Source organism: Leucoraja erinacea, chromosome 30, assembly GCF_028641065.1.
Source record: "Leucoraja erinacea ecotype New England chromosome 30, Leri_hhj_1, whole genome shotgun sequence".
Taxonomy (NCBI): domain Eukaryota; kingdom Metazoa; phylum Chordata; class Chondrichthyes; order Rajiformes; family Rajidae; genus Leucoraja; species Leucoraja erinaceus.
The window spans coordinates 18,610,984-18,636,867 of NC_073406.1; the positions used below are offsets into that span (position 1 = coordinate 18,610,984).

Consider the following 25,884-nt stretch of genomic DNA (forward strand, 5'->3'; position numbering starts at 1 on the left):
TATCAACAATACGAGGCTGTGTAGTGTTGCCAAGTGCCACACCTCCTACTTGTATTGAAATAGGGAAAAAGTTGAAAACTTGCATCGTTGCGCCGCTCTCACCGAGGTGTGTCGAAACATTTAGAGCAAGCGAATTATTTGGAACGCAGTATCGGTCTGAGCTACAGGCAGATGCAGTGCTCGCTTGGTCCGAGAGAGGAATCCTACCCTACCACAACTAGAGAGCAGTCCTGAACTACCATCGACCACATTGGTGATGCTCGGACTATCTTTGATCTGACTTTGTTGGCTTGACCTTGCACTAAAGGTTATTCAGTGTACATTATACAGATATAATGTATCTGTGCACTGTAAATGGCTCAATTGCAATCATGTCTTGCCTTTCTACTGACTGGTTAGCAGGCAAAGGCTTTTCGCTGTACACAGTAGACATGACAATAAAAAAAACTGCCTTCACAAACGTACATGCAGGCACAGGTTGGGTTGGGAGTAACCAGTGTTTATAGCCAATTCCTTTGCATCTTTCCAAAGCCTCCCCATCCTTCCAGAACTGCACGCAAAATTCTTGAAGGTCTGAAGAAGAGTTCCCACCCAAAATGTTACTCATTCTTTCTCTCCACAGATACTGCCTGACCCGCTGAATTACTCCAGCATTTTGTATCTGTCTTCACAATACTCCAACTGCCAGCCAGGCAAAGTCCTATAAAGCTGCAACGTATCTGCCATAGTGCCCCAACCAGTGAAGACAAGGAAACTCTATGCATTTTCTACCAGTCTGCTCAAGTTGCCACATTCAGGAAGTCATTTGTCCATTCCCTCCACAGGTGCAGCCTGACCTGCTAAGTTCCTCCAGCACTTTGTGCTTTACTAAAGGCAGCACCAGTGTGTGCTGGTTAATAATCTCAATTATCATGACTGTATCAAGGGGATGATCCTTTCTTTATAACTATTCTTTCTAACTAAATACTCATAAGACAACGATAATTCAAGCACAACTGCTCTCCCGGGTGAATTCGGAAGGAAAAGCTTCAAAACAGCAGCAGGCCCGTCAATATCTACTCTTCAATGTGATGAAAGAATGGATCGACTGGGCTTAGAAGGATGAGAGGATATCTTATAGAAACATGCAAAATTCTTAAGGGATTGTACAGGCTAGATGCAGGAAAAATGTTCCTGATGTTAGTGGAGTCCAGAACCAGCGGGTCACAGTTTAAGAATAAGGGGTAGGCCATTTAGGACTGAGATGAGGAAAAATATTTTCACCCAGAGTTGTGAATGTGTGGAATTCTCTGCCACAGTGAAGGTCATTCCCTGGATATTTTCAATAGAGAGTTAGATATAGCTCTTAGGACTAACGGAATCAAGGGATAGGGGGAGAAGGCAGAAACGGGGTACTGATTTGGATGATCAGCCAGGATCATACTGAATGGCGATGCTAGCTCGAAGGGACAAATGGCCTACCCCTGCACCTATTTTCAATGTTTCTATGTCTATGTTGGTACAGTCGACATTAACGCACAAGGAACTGCAAATTGTTCTAACCCCATTCCCCATAACCTCTGACACTTTTGATTGCCACAGCCATTGGCATGGACTGATACAACAGGTGCTATAGAAAGGCAAGCCTTTTGTTTCCTACAGAAGGTACATATTAAGATGGATTGAAAACAGAAGACAAGGAAGCAAGTTATTCTACATTGATATACACGCATGTGTTTTAAAAAAAATATCACAAGCACCATAAGTTATGGGATCTTACCTGAAGCGAACATGTTTCTGCTTGCAAGCTGAAGTAGTCATGATTCTGATCAGTCTCCAACCCGTTTGGCAACTTGCTATAAATCTGTTCCTGTACTTGTTCGCTGAGAGATAGAGAAAGATCAACTATAAACAAAGCCCTTTGGAGATATCTTACTTCAGAGATATTGCTGCAGACACATTTCAGCTACAAATGTTTGTGACCAAGTTAGAGTGGAAGCAGACAACAATATTGCACAGGAACAGGCTCCTCTGTGCCGAACATGATGCCATGATCAACTCTTTATCTGCCTGCACATAATTCTATCAAATAGGGACACAAAATGCTGAAGTAACTCAGCGGGACAGGCAGCATCTCTGGAGAGAAGGAATGGGTGCCATTTTGGTCAGGACCCTTCTTCAGACTGAGAGTCAGGGGAGAAGGAGACTAGAGATATTGACGGGCAAGGTGTGAAAATGACAGATCAAAGCAGACGATGTTCAAGGATATGTAGAATAGTTCATTGTTAGCTGACAACAAGGCATACAATCAGAAAAATTAATCAGAAGGACAGTGATATTAATCAGAGAACTAGGGTGGGGGAGGGAGGGAAAGCAAGGGCGACTTGAAGTTGGAGAAATCAATATTCATACCGCTGGGTTATAACCTGCTCAAGTGAAATATGAGGTGCTGTTCCTCCAATTTGTATTGGCCCTCATTCTGACAGTGGAGGAGGCCCAGGACAGAAAGGTCAATGTGGGAATAGGAAGGGGAGTTAAGGTGTTTCGCAATCAGCAAATCGGGATCGTGTGGGCCTAGAGCATGTGGGACTGAGCGTGTCGGACTGAGCGCCATGGAGGTGTTCAACAAAACAATTGCCGAGCCTGCACTTTGTTTCGTCAACATATAGTTTGCACTATTATGGTTTTGCTATTATTAATTTATTGTATTATTTATTTAATCGTGTTATTCTGTTGTCATGGCCCGATCTGCTGCAGCAATTACTGTAAGAATTTCATTATTCTGTTGCTAGTACATGCAACAGTTAAATACTCTTGATTCTGTTGACTAGAGGTCCCATTGAAGCAGGTAAATGGAGGTGGGCGAACAGAGTGCTTGCTCCCTGCTTCCCCCCCCAATAATCAGCCATGTGCTGTATAAAATATACCTAATGGCATTAAGACTATGTATGCACGTACCTCCAAGGAGCAATGCATTTTGATTGTTCCCAGTCCCATAAGGATCAGTGTGCAACCTGGGGCCAATTACCAGCAACACTGTTCTTGAGTGCTTTCTATGTGGAGTTTGCATGCTTGTCCTGTGACCACACGCGTTTCCTCCCATTCCCCAAAGACGTGCGGGTTGCAAGTTAATCAGCCACTCTAAATATGTAGTAAGTGAGTGACAGAACCTGGGGATGGATGGATGGGGTAAAGTGGGATTCATCCAATGTTAGTGTAAATGGGTGGCTGATAGTCAGCATGGACTTGGCGAGCTGAAGGACCTCCTTCTGTGCTATCGCACCCTATGAATGTTACACATACACCATTACAGCTCAACCTTCTCCATCAACCATTTTTCAGTGATCCAAAGTAAGAGTTTAGTGTAATTTTGGCACTATATTAAAAAAAAAATAAAAAAATTCAGAAACAAGTGGATCTATTTTTCATTGCCACTAACGTTAAGGGTTCTGGGCTGTCCAGGAGGGAGAAGTTTCCTTGCAATGGCTAGAGTGCTATTGAAAAAGGAGGTGATCACCTCCAGGTGTGTGTTGTTGAGGGGGAAACAGAACCAGAAGAAACAATTGCTCTTCACAGTGATCATTTTAAATGGAAAGGTTGCATGCTTTGTTAGCAAGGGTCAGAGTCCAAGTGAACCAAGAGCCAAAATGATTCACATTATGAATGGGAAAGTGTCATGTGACTTCCGTTCACCATTCAGGCAGCAACTAACTGGCTTGTGATAGAGGACTCAAATACAAAGTGGACTTTGTCAAAATAATTCAATTCCATCTGTCTGCGTAAATATGTGTCATTGAGCAAACACATTGGAAAGAGTGCAGAAGAGATTCACCAGGATGTTGATTGGGCTTGCATGCCCGAGTTGCAGGGAAATATTGGCACTTTGTTTTGTAGACGTGTAGGAGACAGAGATATGATATTGAAGGGTACAAGATCACGAGGAGCATATACAAGGCGAATGCTCAGTCTTTTCCCACCTTTTAGGATACAGTAATCAAAAACTAGAGGGCATGGACTTAAGGCAAGAGGGGAGAGATTTGAAAAAAGCAACTTTGTCCACTCCGAGTAGTCCTTATCTAGAATGAATTTCCAGGGAAAGCTGTAGATGCAGAAACTATTACAATCTTTAAAGACATTTAGATGGATGTTCATAAGCGATAGGGGCAGAATTAGGCCATTCAGCCCATCAAGTCAACTCTGCCAATCAATCATGGCTGATCCTCCTAACCCCACACTCCTGCCTTCTCCCTGTACTAATCAAGGATAGGAATTGTTTGGAGAGATATGTGCCAAATGCAGGCATACGGGACTAGCCCAGTATGCATGAACAAGGTGGGCCAAAGGATCTGTACAGCTCCAGGACTCCAATAGATAGATGGGAATGGATTGTGCTCCGTGTAGGAAGGAACAGGTGCAGGTTTAAACCGAAGACACAAAAAGCTGGAGAAACTCAGCGGGACAGGCAGCATCTCTGGAGAAGGAAAGAGACCGTTCTGAAATCTCGACCCAAAACATCACGTATTCCTTCTCTCCAGAGATGCTGCCTGCCCCGCAGTGTTACTCCAGCTTTTTGTGTCTATCCACAATTCAGCTATGACTGTACTAAACCAAGGTTTATTACATTTGAGTAGCGACAAAGCAAAGAATCTCCCCATTATAGCCCCAGACACTCCCTCTGTACTCTGCAGAAGTAACTCCAGCTGCCGCTGCAAAGAAAGTAGCCCAGAAAATGCAGAGTAATTTACCATCTGGTCAATTAATTTAAGTATCACCTGAAGCACAATCAATGCCTCCGACATAGAAAGTCTAAGTGAAAGGAAAATAAAATTACTCCAAGGAATCTTAAAAAAAAAAAAAAATTTTTAATTGTGTCTGGAAGTGCACTGTGGCAACATGGTTTTGTGGATTGTTCAATAATCTCGTTAGCCCGCTTAAAAATACATGGCCAGACAGCAAATTAATCAGACGGCTGTAAACCTCACACTGTAGTAAAGTCAAAGAGGAATTGGTCTAATCCAGGAGTTCATATATCAGGCACTGGGGGCTGTGCCGTTCAGGGTTATCTGGGTCGGTGATTAAATTACCATGGTGTTAGTCACGTACATTCATCTATATTCCCACACTATCTCACTTTCAGTATTTTTCCACAGTTTTATCTTTAAAATTGAATTCCAGTCATAATAATGTTTCAGATTAGTCATGGTTTCTCATATGTCCCAAACAGAACAATCAAATTCTTACTTGCAGCAGCATAATATTATTATATGTAACAATATCACTCTGTAAACAATATAATAAAAGTTCAATATATCCTTTATTATATTGCAAAATTTAAAGATTAGTAGATGTATATACATATATAGAACCTTTTTATATTATAAAATTTAAGATATATACATACACACAAGGTATATCTACATATACATACACACAATGTATATCTACACATACATACACAATGTATATCTACACATGTATATCTACACATACATACACACACAATGTATATCTACACATACAAACAGTAATAAAATAAAAAAGTCCAAGCCAATGCCCTCAAGCCAATGTAGTTCAAAGCTCACTTAGAGGTTGCAGTGTTTCTAAGTTTTTTAGGTTGTGTAAGTTCAAGTTCCATTCATGATTGTCCACATTTTACTTAAGAAAACATCACCGAAAAATCCAATTAAAGCATTTACGAAAATTAGCAAAGTCTAGTTGAAATGTTATTGCTGTTTTTACAGCGCACACGGCTCCCCTTTGACAGCGCTGCCTTGGTTTAAAGGTTAACTGGGTTCTGTCGCTGCGAACACGATGTCTCACGTTGTGGGACTACGTACCGATTCTCTCTCAATCGCTTTCTCCGCTTCTTCGGCCGCTTCAACCTCCTGGGGATGCAGGAGTTGGAGTTGCCCATTCGTACTGCGGCTCTGTCTTCTGTCCTCTGTCGCCCGCTGAGGAAACTCCAAGTTTCCCCCCGAGACGATCACAACTCGATAGCAGACTCAAGGTCGTCTGACTACACGGTGCATTAACACATTCCCAATTTCCGCTTATAAGGTAATGATTCCAGTGGGTGTGGCATCGTCGACAAACCTGATGGGGGATGGGAGTGATTAGGTTAAAGGTCTTATTTTTTTTTCCCAGATGCATGCAACATCTAAATGCCTCTACAGGTAGACAAATGCAGGTGGACGGTGTGATGAAAAGTTGTTTTTTTTTTTGCTTGTGTTGTCTTTTTGGTTTGACTGCACAAACTTGTTTTGTGTGCAGAGCTGACACGCCATGAGGGTTTATAATTGAATTGTCCTGCTGGTTTTAGGATGCTAAGGCCATATGTCCCACCCAGTTACTAATTTTACAGAGTGTCAAGTGGCGCTGGTTGATTTATAGTGTGGGTGTCAGTACATGGAACAACTGGAAAGGAATATACATCCGAGTGTGTCATTTCATCCAAACACCGATTAGCTTACAGCGGAACTCCAGCAGGCCATTCAAACCCACCAGACCCTTGGGCATTGAAACCTCACATCCACCCTCCCTCACCCAACCCTGAGCAACACTGCTTCCTGGGGCAGAGAGGGACAAACCAGTTGCACAAGAGAAAATAAAACTGTGGGGGTGTCCATTTAGATTCACTGTCTGGGACAATTGATCACAACTTCCAGAGTACAAGAGCATTTTCCATCCCCGTAATTTGAAATCATCTTTCCTCAGAGATGGATATCTGTTCAGCTCCAGTTTAAAGGTTAGAGGTGCTAAGCATCTGGTAAGTTGCAAAATGGGGGCCATGGAGAAAAGTCCCAGATTAACCGTTTCTTACCAGTACTATTTATTGGTTTATTAATGGCACGTAGACCGAGATACAATTTGAAAAAAACTTTGTTTTGCGTGCTATCCAGTCAAATTATACCATACGAGTACATCAGGTAGTGCACAATTTAGAGTTGCCGCTAATAGAAAGTCCAGATAATGGGGGGAAAAAGTGTAATGGCAGCAGTGAGGTAGATTGGAAGATTTCTCCAATGCCCTTATTTTGCAACTTGCCAGTCTCCCTTCAATCAAGTCCGTCTACTCTTCACGCTGTAAGGTTGGCATGGCCACCAGCAAAATCAAGGACCAATCTAGTCCCTGCCGCTCCCTCTTCTCCCCTCTCCCATCTGAAGGAGATACAGAAGTTTGAAAACACATACCACGAGATTCTGGAACAGTGTCTTCCCAGCTGTTATCTGGCAACTGAACGATCGTCTCATCAGCTAGAGTGCGGTCCTGACCTCCCATCTACTTCATTGGAGACCTTTGAACTTTCTTTAATCAGTCTTCATCGGACGTCAATGTTATATCTGTGCACTAAATATTGTACCCATTATTCTTTATCTTTGCACTGTGGACGGCTTGATTATATTCAAGTATCGTCTTTTCGTGACGAGATAACACACAAACAAAAGCCTTTCACTGTATCTTGGTACACGTGACAAAAGTAAACAAACAAGGTTGGGAAATTCATCCTTTGCAGATGAGACGTGCACTCAAGAGTCTGATAACAGGGAGGCAAAGCTGCTCTGGAATCTGGTGGTAAGCGCTGTCAAACTTTTATATCTCAGCCCAACTGATAGAGGAGAAGAGGGAATGTCCGGGGTGTGAGTGGTTCGTGATAATGTTGGTTTGTTTTCCGAGGCAACCTGAAGTGCAGATGGAGTCGATGGGAGGGAGGCTGGTCTGTATGTGGTGGACTGGGTTGTGTTCACAAGTGTCTGCAATTTGTTATGGACTTAGGCAGAGCAGTTGCCATAGAAAGCTGAGGTGCATCTGGATAGGACATGGATGATTGAATGAATGAATGAATGATGAATGAATGAATGAATGAATGAATGAAACTTTATTGTCACATGTGACAAGTCATATTCTTTGTTTTGCGTACCCAAGGTGTGCAAAGAGTCACCACACAAAGGGCGTAGACAAAATTACATGTATCCTATTTCAACACAGACTATTTTTAACACATTCCATTTGTGGTCCCCCGAAGTTCTCAGCGGTTCCTCCCACGTCGGGTCCTCCATTTGTTCTCCCTCTCAGCTGTTCCCCCCCAATCCTGGTCCCCCTTTGTTCTCGGCAGAGTGTCCGACCTCCGGTACCCACTTAGCTTGTCCACGACCGCCAATGCCATCCTCGCCCTCGACCGCAGGCCCGACTTATGTGCCAACCCGACCCCCGCGCTGCACATTCTATGTTCTGTCTGTGGATGAGATGTTTTTTTGGGGTACATCCGTCCACAGATGCTGTCTGACCCCACTGAGTATTTCCAGCAATCTCTGTTTTTCAGATTTTCAGCATCTGTAACTTTTTTTCATTCTTGTTGCAGTGGCGCTGTGCTAAAGCTAGTAGAGCCTCTGCCTCATACATCCGGTATTCCAGGTTCAATTTTGGCCTCTGGCATTGTATATGTTTGCATGTTCGTCCCGTAAACGGTGTGGGCTTCCTTTGGGCGCTCTCGTTTCTCATATCACAAAAAAATATACAGCCACTGCTAGATGCCTTATGTGTGGTTGAGGGGCAGAATCTAGAGGGACTTGATGGTAATGTTGGGAGAATGAATTAGGATTAGTGTAGGATTAGTGCAAATGGGTGCTTGTTGGTCGACATAGATTCAATGAGCTGCAAGTCCTGTTTCCATGTTCAGTGACTCTATGATGCAATAACAGAGCACGGTGGATGATGGGATCACTGGATTGAGGATCGGTGACTCCTCAAAGAGCACTTTGTGTTTTGCTCAAGATTTCTGCATCTGCAGTCCTTGTACCTCTCTTCTTAGAATAAAGAGAATTTCATCTCTAAAATGATTTTTTGACGTATTTATTTTCCTCACTTCCTCATTCTTGCTCTCCCCTTGATTCTCTAATAGTTCTGGCACAATTGCTCTGCCATTTCCTCATTCTCCATGATCAATTCTCCTGCCTCTGCCACTGGCAGGAGGAAGAAGAGTAACCACTGGCACTTCTAACCTGTTCTGTAATGTGATACGATCATGACTGCTAGGTTGCCTCAACCTTCCCACCCTTGCCTCCATTTCCTTTGATTCTAATGTCCAAACAAGGACAAGGATTTTAAATTGAAGGCGTTGGCAAATCAGAAGATTCATACGTAGAACAAGCCTCTTGACCCATCTGATCAAATCTAACCACACCACGTCAGGAGGGCACAAAGTGCTGGAGTAACTCAGTAGATCAGGCAGCATCTCCGGAGAACATCACTGGAGAACAGTTACTCCAGTATTTGATGGTCCTATCCATGTTCTCCAGAGATGCTGCCTGACCTGCTGAGTTACTATCCTATCCATGTTACTCCAGCACTTTGTATCCTTCTATGTATTAACCAGAATCTTCAGTTCCTTCTTTCTACATATCACGCCAATCTTTGCCCAGGCTGGAGAGTACGTAACAGATACTCATCAGTTGTTACAACATAGCGGAATATTGCGGCTTGGCACAATTTTTCCGCAGTCTTCTCGTTCCTTGTGCAACTCTGAACAAGTCCAAGCAGCTACAAGCAAATTCATCAGCCCTCCTTTCAGAAAGGACTGAGGGAGCGCTCTGAAACCCAACGACTGAACGAGTCAGCACTGACGTTGTGACAAACTTCATTGTGCGATTATCTGATCTATCCAAACACTTCTTTGAATTTTGGGTGGATGGTATTTCTACTTCCAAATGTCAGAGGAGAGGCTGGATTTGATTAGTGACTTTTATGACTTTCAGAAGCCGTTGAGTCATGTTTTGGTGGATTGCTTGCTTTCGATGGTACTTGCTGTGGTAGTGCGCAAAGCAAGTGAATCAAAGGTTCAATAGTTTTTTATTGTCACGTGAACAGATTGCGTGAAATGCTTGTTCTGTATGCCATCCATCAAATCGCACTCTAAAATCGCAATGAATTCCACAGATTCACCAAACCTCTGACTAAAGAAATTCCTCCACAAAGAGAAATCTCCTTCCTAAAGGTATGTCCTTTTATTCTGAGGCTATGCCCTCTGGTTCTAGATCTCCCACCAGTGGAAACATTCTCTCCACATCCACCCTATCCAGGACATTCGCTGTTCGGAAAGTTTCAATGAGGTCCCACCTCATCCTAAACTCCACCGAGTACAGGCCCAGTGTTGTCAAATACAAATCGTATGTTAACCCACTCATCCCTCGCATCAATCTTGATCAATCTCGCTAACCTCCTCTGGATGCTCGCCAACACTTGCGCATCCTTCCTCAGATATGAGGCCCAAAACTGCTCACAATACTCCAAATGCAGCCTGACCTGTGCCTTTCCAAGCCTCAGCATTACATTCCTGTATTTATATTCTAGTCGTTTCGCAATATTGCAACATTGCATTTGCCTTCCTTATTACCGATTCAAGTTGCAAATGAACTTTTTGGGAACCCTGCAGCAGCACACCCAAGTCATTGCAAATGGCTCGATTAGGCGGTGGAGGCCAATTCTCTGGATGCTTTCAAGAGAGAGTTAGATAGAGCTCTTAATGATAGCGGAGTCAATGGATATGGGGAGAAGGCAGGAATGGGGTATTGATTGTGGATGATCAGCCATGATTACAGTGAATGGCGGTGCTGGTTCGAAGGGCCGAATGGCCTATGCCTGCACCTATTGTCTATTGACTGTAATCATGTATTGTCTTTCAGCTGGCTTGTTTGCACGCAACAAAAGCTTTTCACTGTACCTCGGTACACGTGACAATAAACTAAACTCAACTAAACAAAACTTTGCACCTCCAATTTCTGAATCCTCTCCCCATTGAGAAAATAGTCTTCGCCTTTATTCCCAATTTAATACGACAACGAAAACAGATTGGCTGGGCCTAATCTCAGCACCGTTTGTGGCAGCTAGCTGTGGACATATTGGCTGCACAATACTTCTGCGGTTATGTCCTGCCAATTCCACCTCGTCCTCCAAAGACAATGAATATTTGGAATTGTTCAACGGCCAGTGGCCATATGACGCTGGATCAGTCATTACGTTTAATTACTGAGGCTGATGGATTTTTACTTAATTACAGGTCATAAAACGTGTGGGACGGAGGCAGGTAAATAGCAGGTAAATATCACCACTGCACTGAATTGTGGAACAGTACCATGTGATTAAGTTCCTGGAACTACGGTGAGTTACTGATGTGGAGAAATGAGTCTGAATCCCAACAGCAGCAATGGAGGGATTTAAATCCAAATAGTTTAACAAGTGTGAAAAAAAGTCAGTATCACAAATGATGACCCACTGAGTTACTCCAGCACTTTGTGTCTATCTTTGGTTTAAACCAGCACCTGCAGTTCCTTCCTTCACAAATGATGATCCACCGTTGAAGTGATCTGCAGGGGGTTGCTGCCACAAAAAAAGGAACTGCAGATGTTGGTTTAAACTGGAGACAGACGCAAGATGGTGGAATAACTCAGCGGGGCAGACAGCATCTCTGGAGAAAAGGAATAGGTGATGTTTTGGGTCGAGACCCTTCTTCAGACTCTCTGTCCTGGGCCTCCTCCGTTGTCAGTCAGTCTTGACTATTGGAACTATTGAGCTGGTATCGACATCCATCTGATTCCCTGATTTTTTTTTTCCTTGAAGGAAAATCTGCAGGTGTGGTCCATGTTTGAATTCAGATCCAAAGAAAAATAGATATGGTATATGGGTCACACTGCTGAGTTTGAGGGGGCGCTGCTGAGAAAACAAAAGGACCGGATGGAGGAGGGGGGGGGGGGGGGTGGGGGTTCACCGACACAACGAGGATGCATCAGGACTATAATGAGTAACGTTTGCAATTCTGTCGGCACCAGATACGTGGTGTATCTTTGCATACTTTGCGCATTGTATGCAAAAACAAAGAATTTCACTATAGCTAGGTACATGGGACAATAATGTATCGTTGAATCATTGAAATACAGATGTGGCCAGCCACAACCTACTCCCGTGGCTAGTGTAATTTAGATTAAAGGTAGACACAAAGTGCTGGAGTAACTCAGCAAGTCAGGCGGCATCTATGGAACAAAAGGATGGGTGACGTTTCAGGTCTGGACCCTTTATCAAACTAATTCAGTTCAGACTTCTTCAGTTTAGTTTAGTTAGTGTAGTTTAGTTTGTTATTGTCACATGTGCTGAGGTACAGTGAACAGCTCTACCCAGTTGTGTGTGCCATCCAGTCAGTGAAAAGACTAGAAATGATTCTGAGTACAATCCACAGAGAACAGATACAGGATAAAGGGAATAAATAGCATTTAGTGGATGACAAAGTCCACCAAGGGTTGATAAAAGATCATCCAAGGAGGTAGATAGGAGGTCAGGACCACCCTCTAGTTGAATACAAGGTCATGGCCGTACATTGTCATAGATTCATTCAGCAAGGCTCAAAGTGGCACAGCGCTAGGCTTGTTGCCTTACAGCTCTCAATGATGAGTTTGCATTTTCTCTGTGACCACATTGGGGTTCCCCTGATGCTCTGGTTTCCACCCACTTCCCAAAGATGTGCAGCTTACTAGGTGAATTGGTATCGGTAAATTATGTAAAGATGACTTGTAGAATCTGGGGGAGTTTTGGGAAATATGGGTAGAATAAAATGGTATTCATGTAAATAGATTGTTGCTGGTCGGCACAGACTGGATGGGCCAAAAGGCCTGTTTCTATCCCCCCCCCCCATACACTGATATTATGTTATTAGAGTCATAGCGCCATAGAATGATGCAGTGTGGAAACAGGCCCTTCATCCCTACTTGCCCACACCGGCTAACATGTCCCAGCTACACTAGACCATGTCCCACCAAACCTGTACAACCCATATACCTGTCTATCTGTTTCTTAAAAGTTGGGATACTCCTTGCCTCAAATACCTCCTCTGGCAGCACGTTCCATACACCCACCAACCTTTGTGTGGAAAAAGTTACCCCTCAGATGCCTATTAAATCTTTTCCCCTTCACCTTAAACCTATGTCCTCTGGTCCTCGATTCACCTACTCTGGGCAAGAGACACTGTGCAACTACCCGACCTAGTCCTCTCATCATTTTATGCACAAATGTATTTTTCCGACATTCCTATCAATTCCCCCCAGGAACAATGACAAATCCGCATGCTGGAGGCAATTTAACCTCCCAACCTGCACGTGTTTGGGATGTGTGGGCGGAAACTCACAGCGTCACAGGGAGAACATACAAACTCCACATAAGTTCGGGATTGAACCGGGATATTGGAGGTACGAGGCAGCAGCTCTTCCCTTCCAACCACTTATATAATTTAAACACATATATCCATGCCCTCTTCTCGATGCTCATCAGGAAAGAGTTGTCAGAGTGAGGCCCAAATACAAATTGGAGGAACAGCACCTCATATTTCGCTTGGGCAGCTTACAACCCAGCGGTATCAATATTGACTTCTCCATCTTCAAGTAACCCTTGCTTTCCCTCACTCTCCACCTCCCCCCCCACCCATCCTAGTTCTCCAACTAGTTTGACTGTCCTGATTAAATTTTACTTTGAATGCCTCGGTGTCAACTTCCCCTGGCGAACAATGATCTATTCTACATTTTCCATGATCTTCGTCCTCTTTGATCGTTCGTTTTCACACCTTACCCTTCCATATCCCTCGTTTCTCCCTCCCCCGATTCTCAGTCTGAAGAAGGGTCTCGACCCAAAACGTCACCCAACCCTTCTATCCAGAGATGCCGCCTGTCCTGCTGAGGTACTCCAGCAGTTTGTGCCCATTGTGTCTGAGCGTTCCAGACGCCTGTAATCCCACACCACCAGGTTCAGGAGCAGCTACTTTCCGACAACCATCAGGTTCTTGAACCAAGTAATCATAACTCAGCAACGTAACTCTACGGACCACCCGGTGCACTGCCATGGACTTGTTTACCAATTGTGTAAGTTTGTACCAATTGTAAAATGTATGTAGAATTCACCGTCCTGTAAAAATGTATGTATGTATAATTCCTCTATAATGTATGCACAATCTATGTTTTAGCGTGTTGTCTGAAATTCACACGTTGCAAAGCCAATGTGATACCCACGATGAACAGGAAGGTTAAAGACGGCTAGCACAGTGTATGCCAAGTCCTTCAAAAGAGCGGGGAGGGGGGAATGAGGAAGGGGAGAAGGGGGGGAGAGGGGGGGGAGGGGGAGGGAGGGGGGGGGGGAGAGAGGAGGGAGGGAGGAGAGGGAGGGAGGGAGGGAGGGGAGAGGGAGAGGAGGGGGGGCAGGGGAGAAGGGGGGGGGGGAGAAGGAGGGAGGGGGGGGGGAGGGGAAAGGAGGGGGAGGGAGGGGGGAAGGGGGGAAGGAGAGGGGAGGGGGCAGGGGGGGGGAGAAGGAGGGAGGGGGGAGGGGGGCAGGGGAGGAGGGGGGGGGGAGAAACTTTTAAGAAGCCAGACAACTTTTAATAAACCAGAGATACACAGCTGTGAAGTTTAGCGGGCATTTAACATTACCGGTCGGTTATCCTTGGTTCTGAAAACTCATGCTTACGTTTTTCGTCCCCCAATGAGTCAATTAAAATGCCGGGTCAGCAAAGGAGATTACCTACGGCTACGTCGACTACCTACCACGACATGGCGACCCCACTACCACTACACTGCAACTTCAAAAATATCGATTTTCTCCATGGCGATCAATTTTTGGTTGCGGAAAATTTTTCAACATGTTGAAAATTTTTGCGCGACCATGCTGAGGCCGCGAATAGTAACCACCGTGCGGGAACTCCTCTCGACAATGAAGGAGACTCGCCTGAGACCACCTACGACCATGTGGGGAGCTTGTGGCGGGCACAGAGTCTCCTGAACTCGCAAATACGGTCGCCTAAATAAATGGGACAGGCCCTTTACTCCATGTAGTAACTGCTAGTCAACCCTTCCCCACCAAAGATAAACACAAAAAGCTGGAGTAACTCAGCAGGACAGGTAGCATCTCCGGAGAGAAGGAAATGTTGACATTTCGGGTCGAGACCCTTCTTCAGACTCGGCGTCGACCTGAAACGTCACCCTTTCCTTCTCTCCAGAGATGCTGTCTGTCCCACTGAGTTACTCCAGCTTTTTATATATACGTATAATATATATGTGTGTGTTTCGAGAACACTATGTTTGCACAGCTGTTGTGCTGTTGCATATAAGAATTTCATTGTTCTATTTCGGGACACATAACGATAAAACACTCTTGACTATTTGGTCTATAAACCTTGGCTTCCATCTCTACACAGCTCGCCACATATTTCACATTAGCCTTTCAACATTGCTTTTGATGTTGTGTAAGAAGGAACTGCAGATGCTGGTTTAAACTGAAGATAGACACAAAAAGCTGGAGTAACTCAGCGGGACAGGCAGCATCTCTGGAGAGAAGGAATGGGTGACTTTTCGGGTCGAGACCCTTCTTCAGACTGTCGCTTTCTTCTCTCATTAACTCATCCAATTCCCTTTAGAATGCACTCAACTATTCTCCTGGACCACTTCCTTTTGTTGCCAATCCACCAAACCTGCCAAACGGCCAGTGAAGGAATCACCTACCATTTCTCCCCATTGGATTCATTCTAAACTTTCCTCCATAGTTCACTCTCTTGCAATTTGTAGCTGTAAAGAAAGTGCTGGAGGAACTCAGCAGGTCAGGCGACATCTGCGGAGGGGAAATGAACAGACAATGTTTCGCGTCGGGACCCTTCTTTAGGCTGAAGAAGGGTCCCAACCACAAATGCTATCTTTTCAATGGCTATGGGGGAGCAGGCAGGAGAATGTGGATGAGAGGGATAGATAGATCACCCATGATCGAATGGCGTAGAGTTGATGGGCCGAATGGCATAATTTGGCTCGTATCACATGAACCTTCTCCCCATAACCTTTGATGCCATTACTAATCAAGAATTTGTCAATCTCCACTTTAAAAATACCCAAATGATTGAAGAGGGGTCCAAACCCAAAATGTCATCTTTAGCCTGAAGCAGGGTCGAAGCCCAAAATGTTGTCTCCATTTCCCTCTTGGCCCAAAGAATTCCTCCAGCACTTTGACTTTTGCTCAAGATTCCAACATCTGCAGTCTCTTGCCACGTTGCTTTTTTTGAGCAGGCTTCACATTTTAAAGGATAGGTTTTAGCAGATAAATCAGAGGACAAATTTTAGTCCAGAGTAGTCCTGCTCGAACTATCTGCTATATTCAGGAACAGCTACAATCTTAAACCACCGGGTTCTTGAATTCTAACCCTACCTCTAACTGCACGGACCACCTCTTGCACTATCATGGACTTGCTTTCTAATTTTGTTTTAGACTAATATCTTTAGACTAATATTTTTGCACGCCACTTTTTTCTTATGTTTATGTCATAGGAGCAGAATTAAGCCATTCGGCCCATCGAGTGCACCGCCATTCAATATGATCATGGCTGATCATCTAACTCAGTATCCTGTACCTGCCTTCTCTCCATACCCCCTCGATCCCTTTAGCCACAAGGGCCACATCTAACTCCCTCTTCAATATAGCCAATGAACTGGCCCTCAAACTACCCTCTGTGGCAGAGAGTTCCAGAGATTCACCACTCTCTGATGAAAAAAGTTCTTCTCATCTCGGTTTTAAAGGATTTCCCCCTTATCCTTAAGCTGTGACCCCTTGTCCTGGACTTCCCTAACATCGGGAACAATCTTCCTGCATCTAGCCTGTCCAACCCCTTAAGAATTTTGTAAGTTTAAATGGATGACTCTCTTCCCCTCTCAAATTCTCTCTGCCTTCTCCCATAACCTTTGATGCCATTACAATCAAGAATTTTGTCAATCACTTTAAAAATAGCCAAATGACTCTGCCTCCACAGCCGTCTGTTGCAATGAATTCCACACATTCACTCTGCACTGTATTGCAGATGTATAATTTACATATAATTTATATGAGTGTCGTTTATGTGCCTGTGATGCTGCTGCAAGCAAGCTTTTCATTGTACCTGTACCTCACTGTATTTGTGTAAATAGCAATAAACTCCGCTCGATGTGACTTGAAGTTTCAGTCAGCGCCTTTAGCAAACAGAGAATAACGGGACCGACTGTGCCAAAGAAGCTACATGTACTTGTACTTCTCTGTACTTTCAAACACAGCAGGGATTAAGGGGAGAAGGCAGGAGAATGGGGTTAGGGGGGAGAGATAGCTCAGCCATGATTGGATGGCGGAGTAGACCTGATGGGCCAAATGGCCTATTTCTGCTCCTACCTCATGACCTATGCATCCAGTAACCATTATTGACGCAACAGTTCGGTGGTTGCAATTCGCAAGAAATATAGTCCACATCATAGAAACATAGAAACATAGAAATTAGGTGCAGGAGTAGGCCATTCGGCCCTTCGAGCCTGCACCGCCATTCAATATGATCATGGCTGATCATCCAACTCAGTATCCCGTACCTGCCTTCTCTCCATACCCTCTGATCCCCTTGGTCACAAGGGCCACATCTAACTCCCTCTTAAATATAGCCAATAAACTGGCCTCAACTACCCTCTGTGGCAGAGAGTTCCAGAGATTCACCACTCTCTGTGTGAAAAACGTTCTCCTCATCTCGGTTTTAAAGGATTTCCCCCTTATCCTTAAGCTGTGACCCCTTGTCCTGGACTTCCCCAACATCGGGAACAATCTTCCTGCATCTAGTCTGTCCAACCCCTTAAGAATTTTGTAAGTTTCTATAAGATCCCCTCTCAATCTCCTAAATTCTAGTGAGTATAAAACAAGTCTATCCAGTCTTTCTTCATAAGACAGTCCTGACATCCCAGGAATCAGTCTGGTGAACCGTCTCTGCACTCCCTCTATGGCAAATAATGTCCTTCCTCAGATTTGGAGAACAAAACTGTACGCAATACTCCAGGTGTGGTCTCACCAAGACCCTATACATCTCAGGAGAACCGCCATGCTCCTATACTCAAATCCTTTTGCTATGAAAGCCAACATACCATTTGATTTCTTTACTGCCTGCTGCACCTGCATGCCTACCTTCAATGACTGGTGTACCATGACACCCAGGTCTCGCTGCATCTCCCCCTTTCCCAATCGGCCACCATTTAGATAATAGTCTGCTTTCCCGTTTTTGCCAATACCTGCCAGTTACCAACGTAATCGGATGCATGCCTCGACAGGTCCACGCAGCTCGAAGAGACAAATGGAAGCACATGTGATAAAGTCAACGAATGCGGAGACAAAACCTTAAACAAGAGACACAAGAGACTTCAGATGCTGGAATCTTGAGCAAAGCACAAAGTACTGGAGAAACGCATCGGGTCAGGCAGCATGTATGGAAGGAATGGACGGAAGGTGTTTCGGGTCAAAATCCTTCATCAATCTAAAGGGGCTGTCCCACTTGGGCGACCTAATTGGCGAGTTTAGAAGAGTTTGAAAAAAAGACATGTTGAAGACCTCCTTTGACTATGTTGAAGACTAGCTTCGACTAACTTCGGGAAAATTGGACACCGAATAGTGGAGAGTGAAGACGACCTCCTTCGATCTCCCTTCGACTATGATGAAGACTATCTACGACTACCTTCAACTACCCTCGATTACCTACGACTAACATGCCGACTTGCTACGATCTACTACGACTAAACCTACGAGTAAAAAAAGTATCGATTTTTTCTATGGCGACCTTTTACTCGCGAGCATTTATTAACATATTGAAAAAAACGCCGCGACCTAGCTGAGGCCTCGAGTACGTGGGGATTACTCTTGAGCATGAAGGAGAGTTACAATGACCTCCTACGATCTCATGTCGACCATGCTGCGGGTATGAGTCAAGGGCAAACTCGCCAGAACACGCGGATTAGGTCGCCCAAGTGGGGCAGGCCCTTAAAAAAGTGTCCCGACTCAAAATATCTACCTGACCATTTCCCTCCGCAGATGCTGCCCGGCCAGCTGAGTTCTTCCAGCACTTTGTGTTTTACTGGAAACAGATCTCCCTTTGATTGCGCACAAGAAGTGGCCGAACCATAAGACATAGAAGCAGAATAAGGCCATTCGGCCCGTCGAGTGGGCATTCGGCCCTTCCTTTCTTCTCTGCCGTTCCATTAGATCTGGGCTGGGCTGATCTTTTACCTCAGCGCCTCCCCATTTCCGTTGATCCTCTTAATATCTAAAGATCTATTTCTGTCCTTCAAGGATAGTCTCAGTGACTGACCCTCCACTAGTACCCCTGACAGAGAGGTCCAAAGTTTAATAACCTCCTCCGTGAAGAAAGTACTGCTCATCTCAGTCCTGAATGGCCCGAGTCTGTGACATCTATTTCTAGAAAGGCCCATCTGAGGTAACTTCAAACTCATCATTATCCTGTACACATTCTATGAGCTCACCTCTCATTCCTCGAAACTCCAGATCTTATGATAAAATTTTTTTTCAATCCAGCATCCTATAAATCACCGTCTATATCTCTCGTTTCCCTCTCCCCTGACTCTCGGTCTGAAGAAGAGTCTCGACCCGAAACGTCACCTATTCCTTTTCTCCAGAGATGCTGCCTGACCCGTTGAGTTACTCCAGCTTTGTGTGTCTATCTTCGGTTTAAACCAGCATCTGCGGTTGCTTCCTACACATCCCATGAACCTTGGTGGTGCCAAACCAGTGGATTTTCTGGACTACTGCATGTTACTGCTATTAATGCTCAAACCCACTTTTGTTTCACTATTTTAGTGGTGTAGGAGATTTTCCAGTGAGTCTAAAGGGAGCAGGAAATATACAAGCACGCCGGCTGTAACCCCACGACCTTCGATTCATTGCATTTACACCTCATGCTGCCTCGGCAAGGCCAGCAGCATAATCAAGGATGAGTCGCACACTGGCCACTCACTCTTCTCCCCTCTCCCATCAGGCAAGATGTATAAAAGTGTGAAAACGCACACCTCCAGATTCAGGCACAGTTTCTTCCCAGTTGTTATCAGGCAATGGTGAATGATGTCCCTCAGACTATCCTTGATTGGACTTAGCTGGCTTTACCTTGCAGTAAACGTTGTTCCCTCATCATATATCTACACACTGCAAATGGATAGTATGTAATCATGTATTCGCTTTCTGCTGACAGGTTAGCACGCAACAAAAAGCTTTTCCCTGTACCTCGGTACACATGACAATAAACTAAACTGAGCAAGTATAGGCCCCGTGCCGACAAACACTCATCATACATTAACCTACTCATTCCTGGGATCATTCTTGTAAATCTCTGGAGCTAGCAAATCCTTCCTCAGATATGGTGCCCAAAATCGCTCACAATATTCCAAATGCGGCCTTACCAGCGCCTTATAGAGCCTCAGCATTACATCCCTGTTTTTGTATACAAGCCCTCTTGAAATAAATGCTAGCATTTAGTTTGCTTTCTTTACTAGCGATTGGACTTGCAGATTAACATTTTGGGAAACTCGCACCAGCACTCCCAAGTCCCTTTGCACTCACCATTTAGAAAATTGTCTACACTTTTATTCCTATTACCAAAATGCATAACTCGACACTTTGCGACCCTTTTTTTTCCATCTGCCACTTCTCTGCCCACTCTCCCAACCGGTCCTTCTGCAGAGTCCCTGCTTTCTCTACACTACCTACCTTCCCGCCTGTTTTCGTATCATTATGTCTCGCCTTCTCCCCGTAACCCCTGACACCCGAACTAGTCAAGAATCTATCTATCTCCCCCTTAAAAATATCTATTGTCATGACCACACAGCCTTCTGTGGCAAATCTATGTCATTAAAACATTGTAATTGTGTCTGCCTCTGTCACTCCCCCCTGTAGCTTGTCCATGTACCACTTACCACACAAGCCCTCTAAATTGTACCCCACTCACCTTACACCTTTGCCTTCTGGTTTTAGACTCCTCCCACCCTGGGAAAAGGGGGTATCTATGCCCCTCTCGCTTTCCCAAGCCTCTATAAGGTCACCCCTCAGCCTCCTTTGCCCCAGGGAAAGTAATCCCAGCCTCTCCAAACTTTCCCTGTAAGTCCAGGCTAGGCAACATTCCTGGGAATCTTTTCTGTGGCCTCTCTAACGTAATCACATCCTTCCTGCGCTGTGGCATCCGAACTGCACACAATGCACCAATTGCAGCTTTCCCAACAATTGGTACAACTGCAACATGACGTGCCAACTCCCCACACCTAAAACCTCAGCCGATGATGGCAAGCAATCCGTATGCCTACTTCACCAGTCTGTCCACCTACACAGGGAATAATAGGTTGTGTTCAGGAAATTACGCCATGGTATTCACTGTTTCCTTTTCCGAGAATCCACGGTTATTCAGAAAATATGAGAGTTGATACAAACCTTGTTTTGAGTTTTATGGTCAGGTTTGTCATCAGCTCAAGTTCTGATGGTTACCAATAATACCAAATGGTTTATGTGAGTAGCATAAAGACACCGTGGGAGAGGTTGGAAAAGCAGTGAGAAAGAAGGGGACAAATAGATCAACATAGAACATAGGGGTGGAAGATTGGAACCTTCACGTGGTCCGCCCTGTTTCGACTAATGCAATCAACTCGACTTGCACAAACGGAAGATCAAATAGAACAAGTTGTCCAACTTTAGGCTGTGCACGTCATACAAAAGAAGAAGAACATAGAACATAGATAGAACAGCACAGCACAAGAACAGGTGACGTTTTGGGTCGAGACTCCTCTTCATATTTCTTGAAGAAGGATCTCAACTTGAAACATCACCTATTCCTTTTCTCCAGAGTTACCCCAGCATTTTGTGTCTATCTTTGGTGTAAACCAGCATCTGCAGTTCCTTCTTACACAGCACAAAAACCATTGTTATACAAGATACAAGATACATTTAATTGTCATTTGGACCCCTTGATGTCCAAACGAAATGCCGTTTCTGCAGCCATACATTACCAACACATAGACCCAAGACCCAACATAATTTACAAAAACCTCCATCACATCGCTGTGATGGAAGGCCAAATAAACTTATCTCCCCACTGCACCCCCCCCCCATGTCAGAGCCAAAGTCAAAGCCCCCGGCTGGCGATGGCGATTGTCCCGCGGCCATTAAAGCCACGCCGGGGTGGTGCGAACACCGGGTCTTGGTGTTAGAGCCCCCGGATGCGCTCACAGAGTCCCGATCCATTCCAACCTACGCGGGGCAGTGATTGGCCCCGCTCCAAGACTCTTCAACCCCGCAACTGAAGTTTGAAAAGCGGTCTAGGGACCCGCGGGCTCCCGGTGCCGCCGTCCATTTGGAGCCTCCGACTCTCTGCAAGCATAGCAGCAGCAGCAGCAGCGCTCCTCCGCTGCTCCACCCGCTCCGGACTCGGCCAGCCCACGGTGATTCTCGTAGCACTCCCCGATCTCTTCCTGTTGGAGGCCGCTCCTCGTTGTGGCCCCACAACGGAAACCCGACGAGAATGGTCGGGTGTGCACGGAGAGATTTAAAAAGTTTCCCCCCCCCCCTCCCACCCCACCCCCCCCCCACACACACACACCCCAACAAAAAATAACAAAAACTACATAAAAACACAGACAGAAAATAATTGCGGACAGATAGCAGGCCGCTGCACAGTTTTTCCGCCCACACTGATCGTATCTCAAAACTGGATGGAGTCCTGATCTTCCAATACCTAAACCAATAGTCTGAGTTTCTGCAATTATATGGTATAACACGCCATCTATTTTCTCAAACTACCTGTAATGCAACTTGATTGTACTAATAATATGTTTTGAGTGGATTAGTGTATCTCAGTGCAAGTGACAATAATAAACCAATACTGAGTTGTGCCATCGATCCACGCCATCTATCAAAGAGCAACTTAAATATGTGTTTTACTCCTAAATGTTGGTTTTGGATAATACTCACATGGGACACAGGGGTGCAGTTAATAGAGCCCTACTCTCACGCAGACCTGTGGTCAATCCTGACCTCGGGTACTGTCTGTGTGGAGTTTGCAAGTTCTCCCTGTGACCTAAATGGATTTCCTGGTGGTGGTGAAATTTCCTCCCACATCCCAAATTCCTGCTGGTTGCTAAGTTAATTGATTACTGTAAATTCCCCATACATGTTGGTGAGTGGTATATCCCGTAAGAACGTGGGAGGATGATGGTTAATAACTGATGGTTAATAATCTAGTGGCGGTGGAGCCTGTTTCTGAGCAGTATCTCCGTGACTTCTTAATTAGTAATGGAGTCAAAGGTTACGGGGAGAAGGAAGGAGAATGGTGTTGAAAAGGAACAATAGATCAGGCATGATTGAATGGCGGAGCAGACACGATGGGCCAAATGGCCTAATTCTCCTCCTATGTCTTATGGTCTTATGATTTTAATATTTCATTTGAGTGAATATTTGGAAACCAAGCCAAGCAAACAAACAGGTTTGTAGGTTAATTAGCTTAGTAAATGTAAAATGGTAACTAGCGTGTGTAGGGTAGTGTTAAGGGCCTGTTCCACTTTGCCCGTGACTCATACTCGCAGCATGGTCGTCACGAGTCGTAGGTAGGTCGTAGGAGGTCATGTTGCTAGTCGTAGGTACTCGTGGCATCAAGTAGGTCGGGGTGTTTTTCTAGCCTGATGAAAAATGTCCACGAGTAAAAAAGGTTGTGAAAGTGGGACAGGCCCTTTCATGTGCGGGGATCGCTGGTCAGTGTGGGCTTGGTGGGCCGAAGTGCCTGGTTCCGCGCTGTACCTCTAAAATTAAAACGAATAAGACCAAGTCGACCAGTTAATAGAAAAGAACATTTATTTCACATAACAGCTTGTATTGCTATCTCTTTTAGTGCAAAGATAATGAAAAACATTTCACATAACATAAATTACCCATAAATAAGCAACAATTTCACAAATATTAACAGTAAATTATAATAAACCCGTGGTTCTTTACCACCCAGTTCGAACATCTCATTTTCTTCACACCAGCACATGTAAAAGCGGAGTCATTGCACAGGGGCGTACGGGAGTGCAAAATTTAAACGAGTACAAGGGACAAAACGGAGGCGTACAGATAGATGTGTGAAGTGCAACATTACAAAATAATTTGGGACCGACCGTATAGACAGCAGAGTCGCCGCACTCTCACCTCACGCAGAATAACTCGGCGGCACCGTGGAGCAGCGGTCGAGTTGCTGCCTCACAGCGCCAAACACCCGGGCTCCATCCCGACTGCGGGTGCTGTCCGTACGGAGTTTGTACGTTCTCCCCGTGACCCACGTGGGTTTTCTCAGGGATCTCCGGTTTCCTCCCACACTCCAAAGACGTACAGGTTCGAAGGTTAACTGGCTTCGATAACATTGTAAATTGGCCCTAGTGCGTGTAGCATAGTGTTGGTGTGCAGGGATCGCCGGGCGGAGCAGACTCAGTGGGCCGTTTCCGCGCTGTATCTCTAAACTACATTCAACTAAACTAAACTCCCTCTCTATGTCACCAACTCAGTTACGACAAAAGGGTTTTGATCTGAAATGTTCACTGTTTCTTTCACAAAACACAGTGCTGGAGTAACCCAGGGGGTCAGGCAGCCTCTGTAGAGGGAATGGACAAACAAACATCTCAGGTCAGGAGCCTTCTTCAGACAGATTGCCGTGGGGGTGGGGAGGGGGAAAGAAAGCTGGAAAAGAGAGATGGGATTGGGACAAAGTCTTGGTAAGTGATAGGTGGACACAGGTGAGAGGGGCAGGAGTTTGAATGGCTGCAGATAGGTGGATGAAGGCTAGAGATGAAAAGGAGACAGAAGGATGTCAGATAAGGAGGACGAGCAGAAACTCTGTATCCATTCCCTCAGATGCTGCCTGTCCTGCTGGGTTTCCAGGATTTTTGTTTTTATTTCAGATTTCCAGCATCTGCAACTTTTAAAAAAATCCTCAGATTGTAAATGGTTATTCTCAGTATTCTGGGTACTAAAGGGTTTGCTGCGTGAAAGGGATTTTGCGACAGATGAAGCAAGTGTCGTACACAGTTGTTACGCACACAGTTTGTTCTGGTCAGTCTGCCCTTCGCTGGTATAAAAAACCTCTACATATCCATCCGGAAACAGCAGGAAGATCGGGAACGAGGAGCAGGATGAAGCCGTTTCACTCTGTCTTTCTAGTTTAGAGATACAGCGTGGAAACAGGCCCTTCGGCCCATCGAGTCCGCGCCTACCAGCAATCCCCGAATACTTGTATTATCCTGCATGGGTGTAAGCAAGCAAAGAATTTCACTGTACCTTGTGACAATAAAGTATTCCATTCTGTTCTACACTGCGGACAATTTTACCGGAGTCAATTAACCTGCAAACCTGTACGTCTTTGGAGTGTGTGTGTGAAAACCGGACCACTCGGAGAAAACCCACGCAGGTCGCAGGTCAAGGGGAGAACGTACAAACTCCATACAGACAGCACCCGTAGTCAGGATCGAACCCGGGTCTCTGGCGCTTGTAAGGCAGCAACTCTATCTACCGCTGCGCCATTGAGTTGGTCAATAAACGCACGGCTAATAAAACTCATTTGATGCCCTCCCCATCAATCGATACTTTGTTCGTTGGTTGTTCTTGTTAATCGACCTCACATTTACAACTGAACTGAGTGAACTGGCCTCTACTGTCACTGGTGTAAGGTTCCTGGTGTGAGTCAGGAGATGTGCTTTCCAACGTTACCCTGGAAAGATCAGCGCCCCTGAATCTTGACATTCAAATCAGCCAGGTAGCGGTTTCTGCAATCGAATTGCAAACTGAACCACCAGCCTGGGGTTGGAGGGTAGGGGGAGGTTAGGGTTGGAGAGAGGGAAGCGGGAAGTGGCTGGGGGGGGCTCAACCTCTTTCCATGACAAACACGGCACTTAAATCCAAGTTGTGAAATAACAGGGATGAGAAGCCTATATCAGTAATGGCGACCATGAAACTAGGGGTGATCAATGGTCTGCGTGGATTCGATGGTCCAAAGGATCTTTTTCCATGCTGTGTCTCCAAACTATAAAACAGGAACGGGGGGTACTG

At 45.1% G+C, this 25,884-nt stretch overlaps 1 protein-coding gene across 3 annotated transcripts in view; it reads right to left on the bottom strand.

The window, feature by feature from the left end:
* plekhn1 (pleckstrin homology domain containing, family N member 1) overlaps positions 1-6,053 on the bottom strand; it is a 47,247-nt gene extending 41,194 nt beyond the window's left edge. For 2 of the 3 annotated variants that reach the window (XM_055659593.1, XM_055659592.1), the window contains exons 1-2: positions 5,817-6,052; positions 1,760-1,862 (exon numbers count right to left, since the gene is read on the bottom strand). In XM_055659593.1, coding sequence (XP_055515568.1) covers positions 1,760-1,862; positions 5,817-5,893 — 180 coding nt within the window. In that variant the 5' untranslated portion in view covers positions 5,894-6,052. Of the gene's footprint in view, positions 1-1,759; positions 1,863-5,816 lie in introns of all 3 variants that reach the window. The other variant, XR_008725912.1, reaches the window with a different exon arrangement.
* Between the last annotated feature and the right edge of the window lie 19,831 nt (positions 6,054-25,884).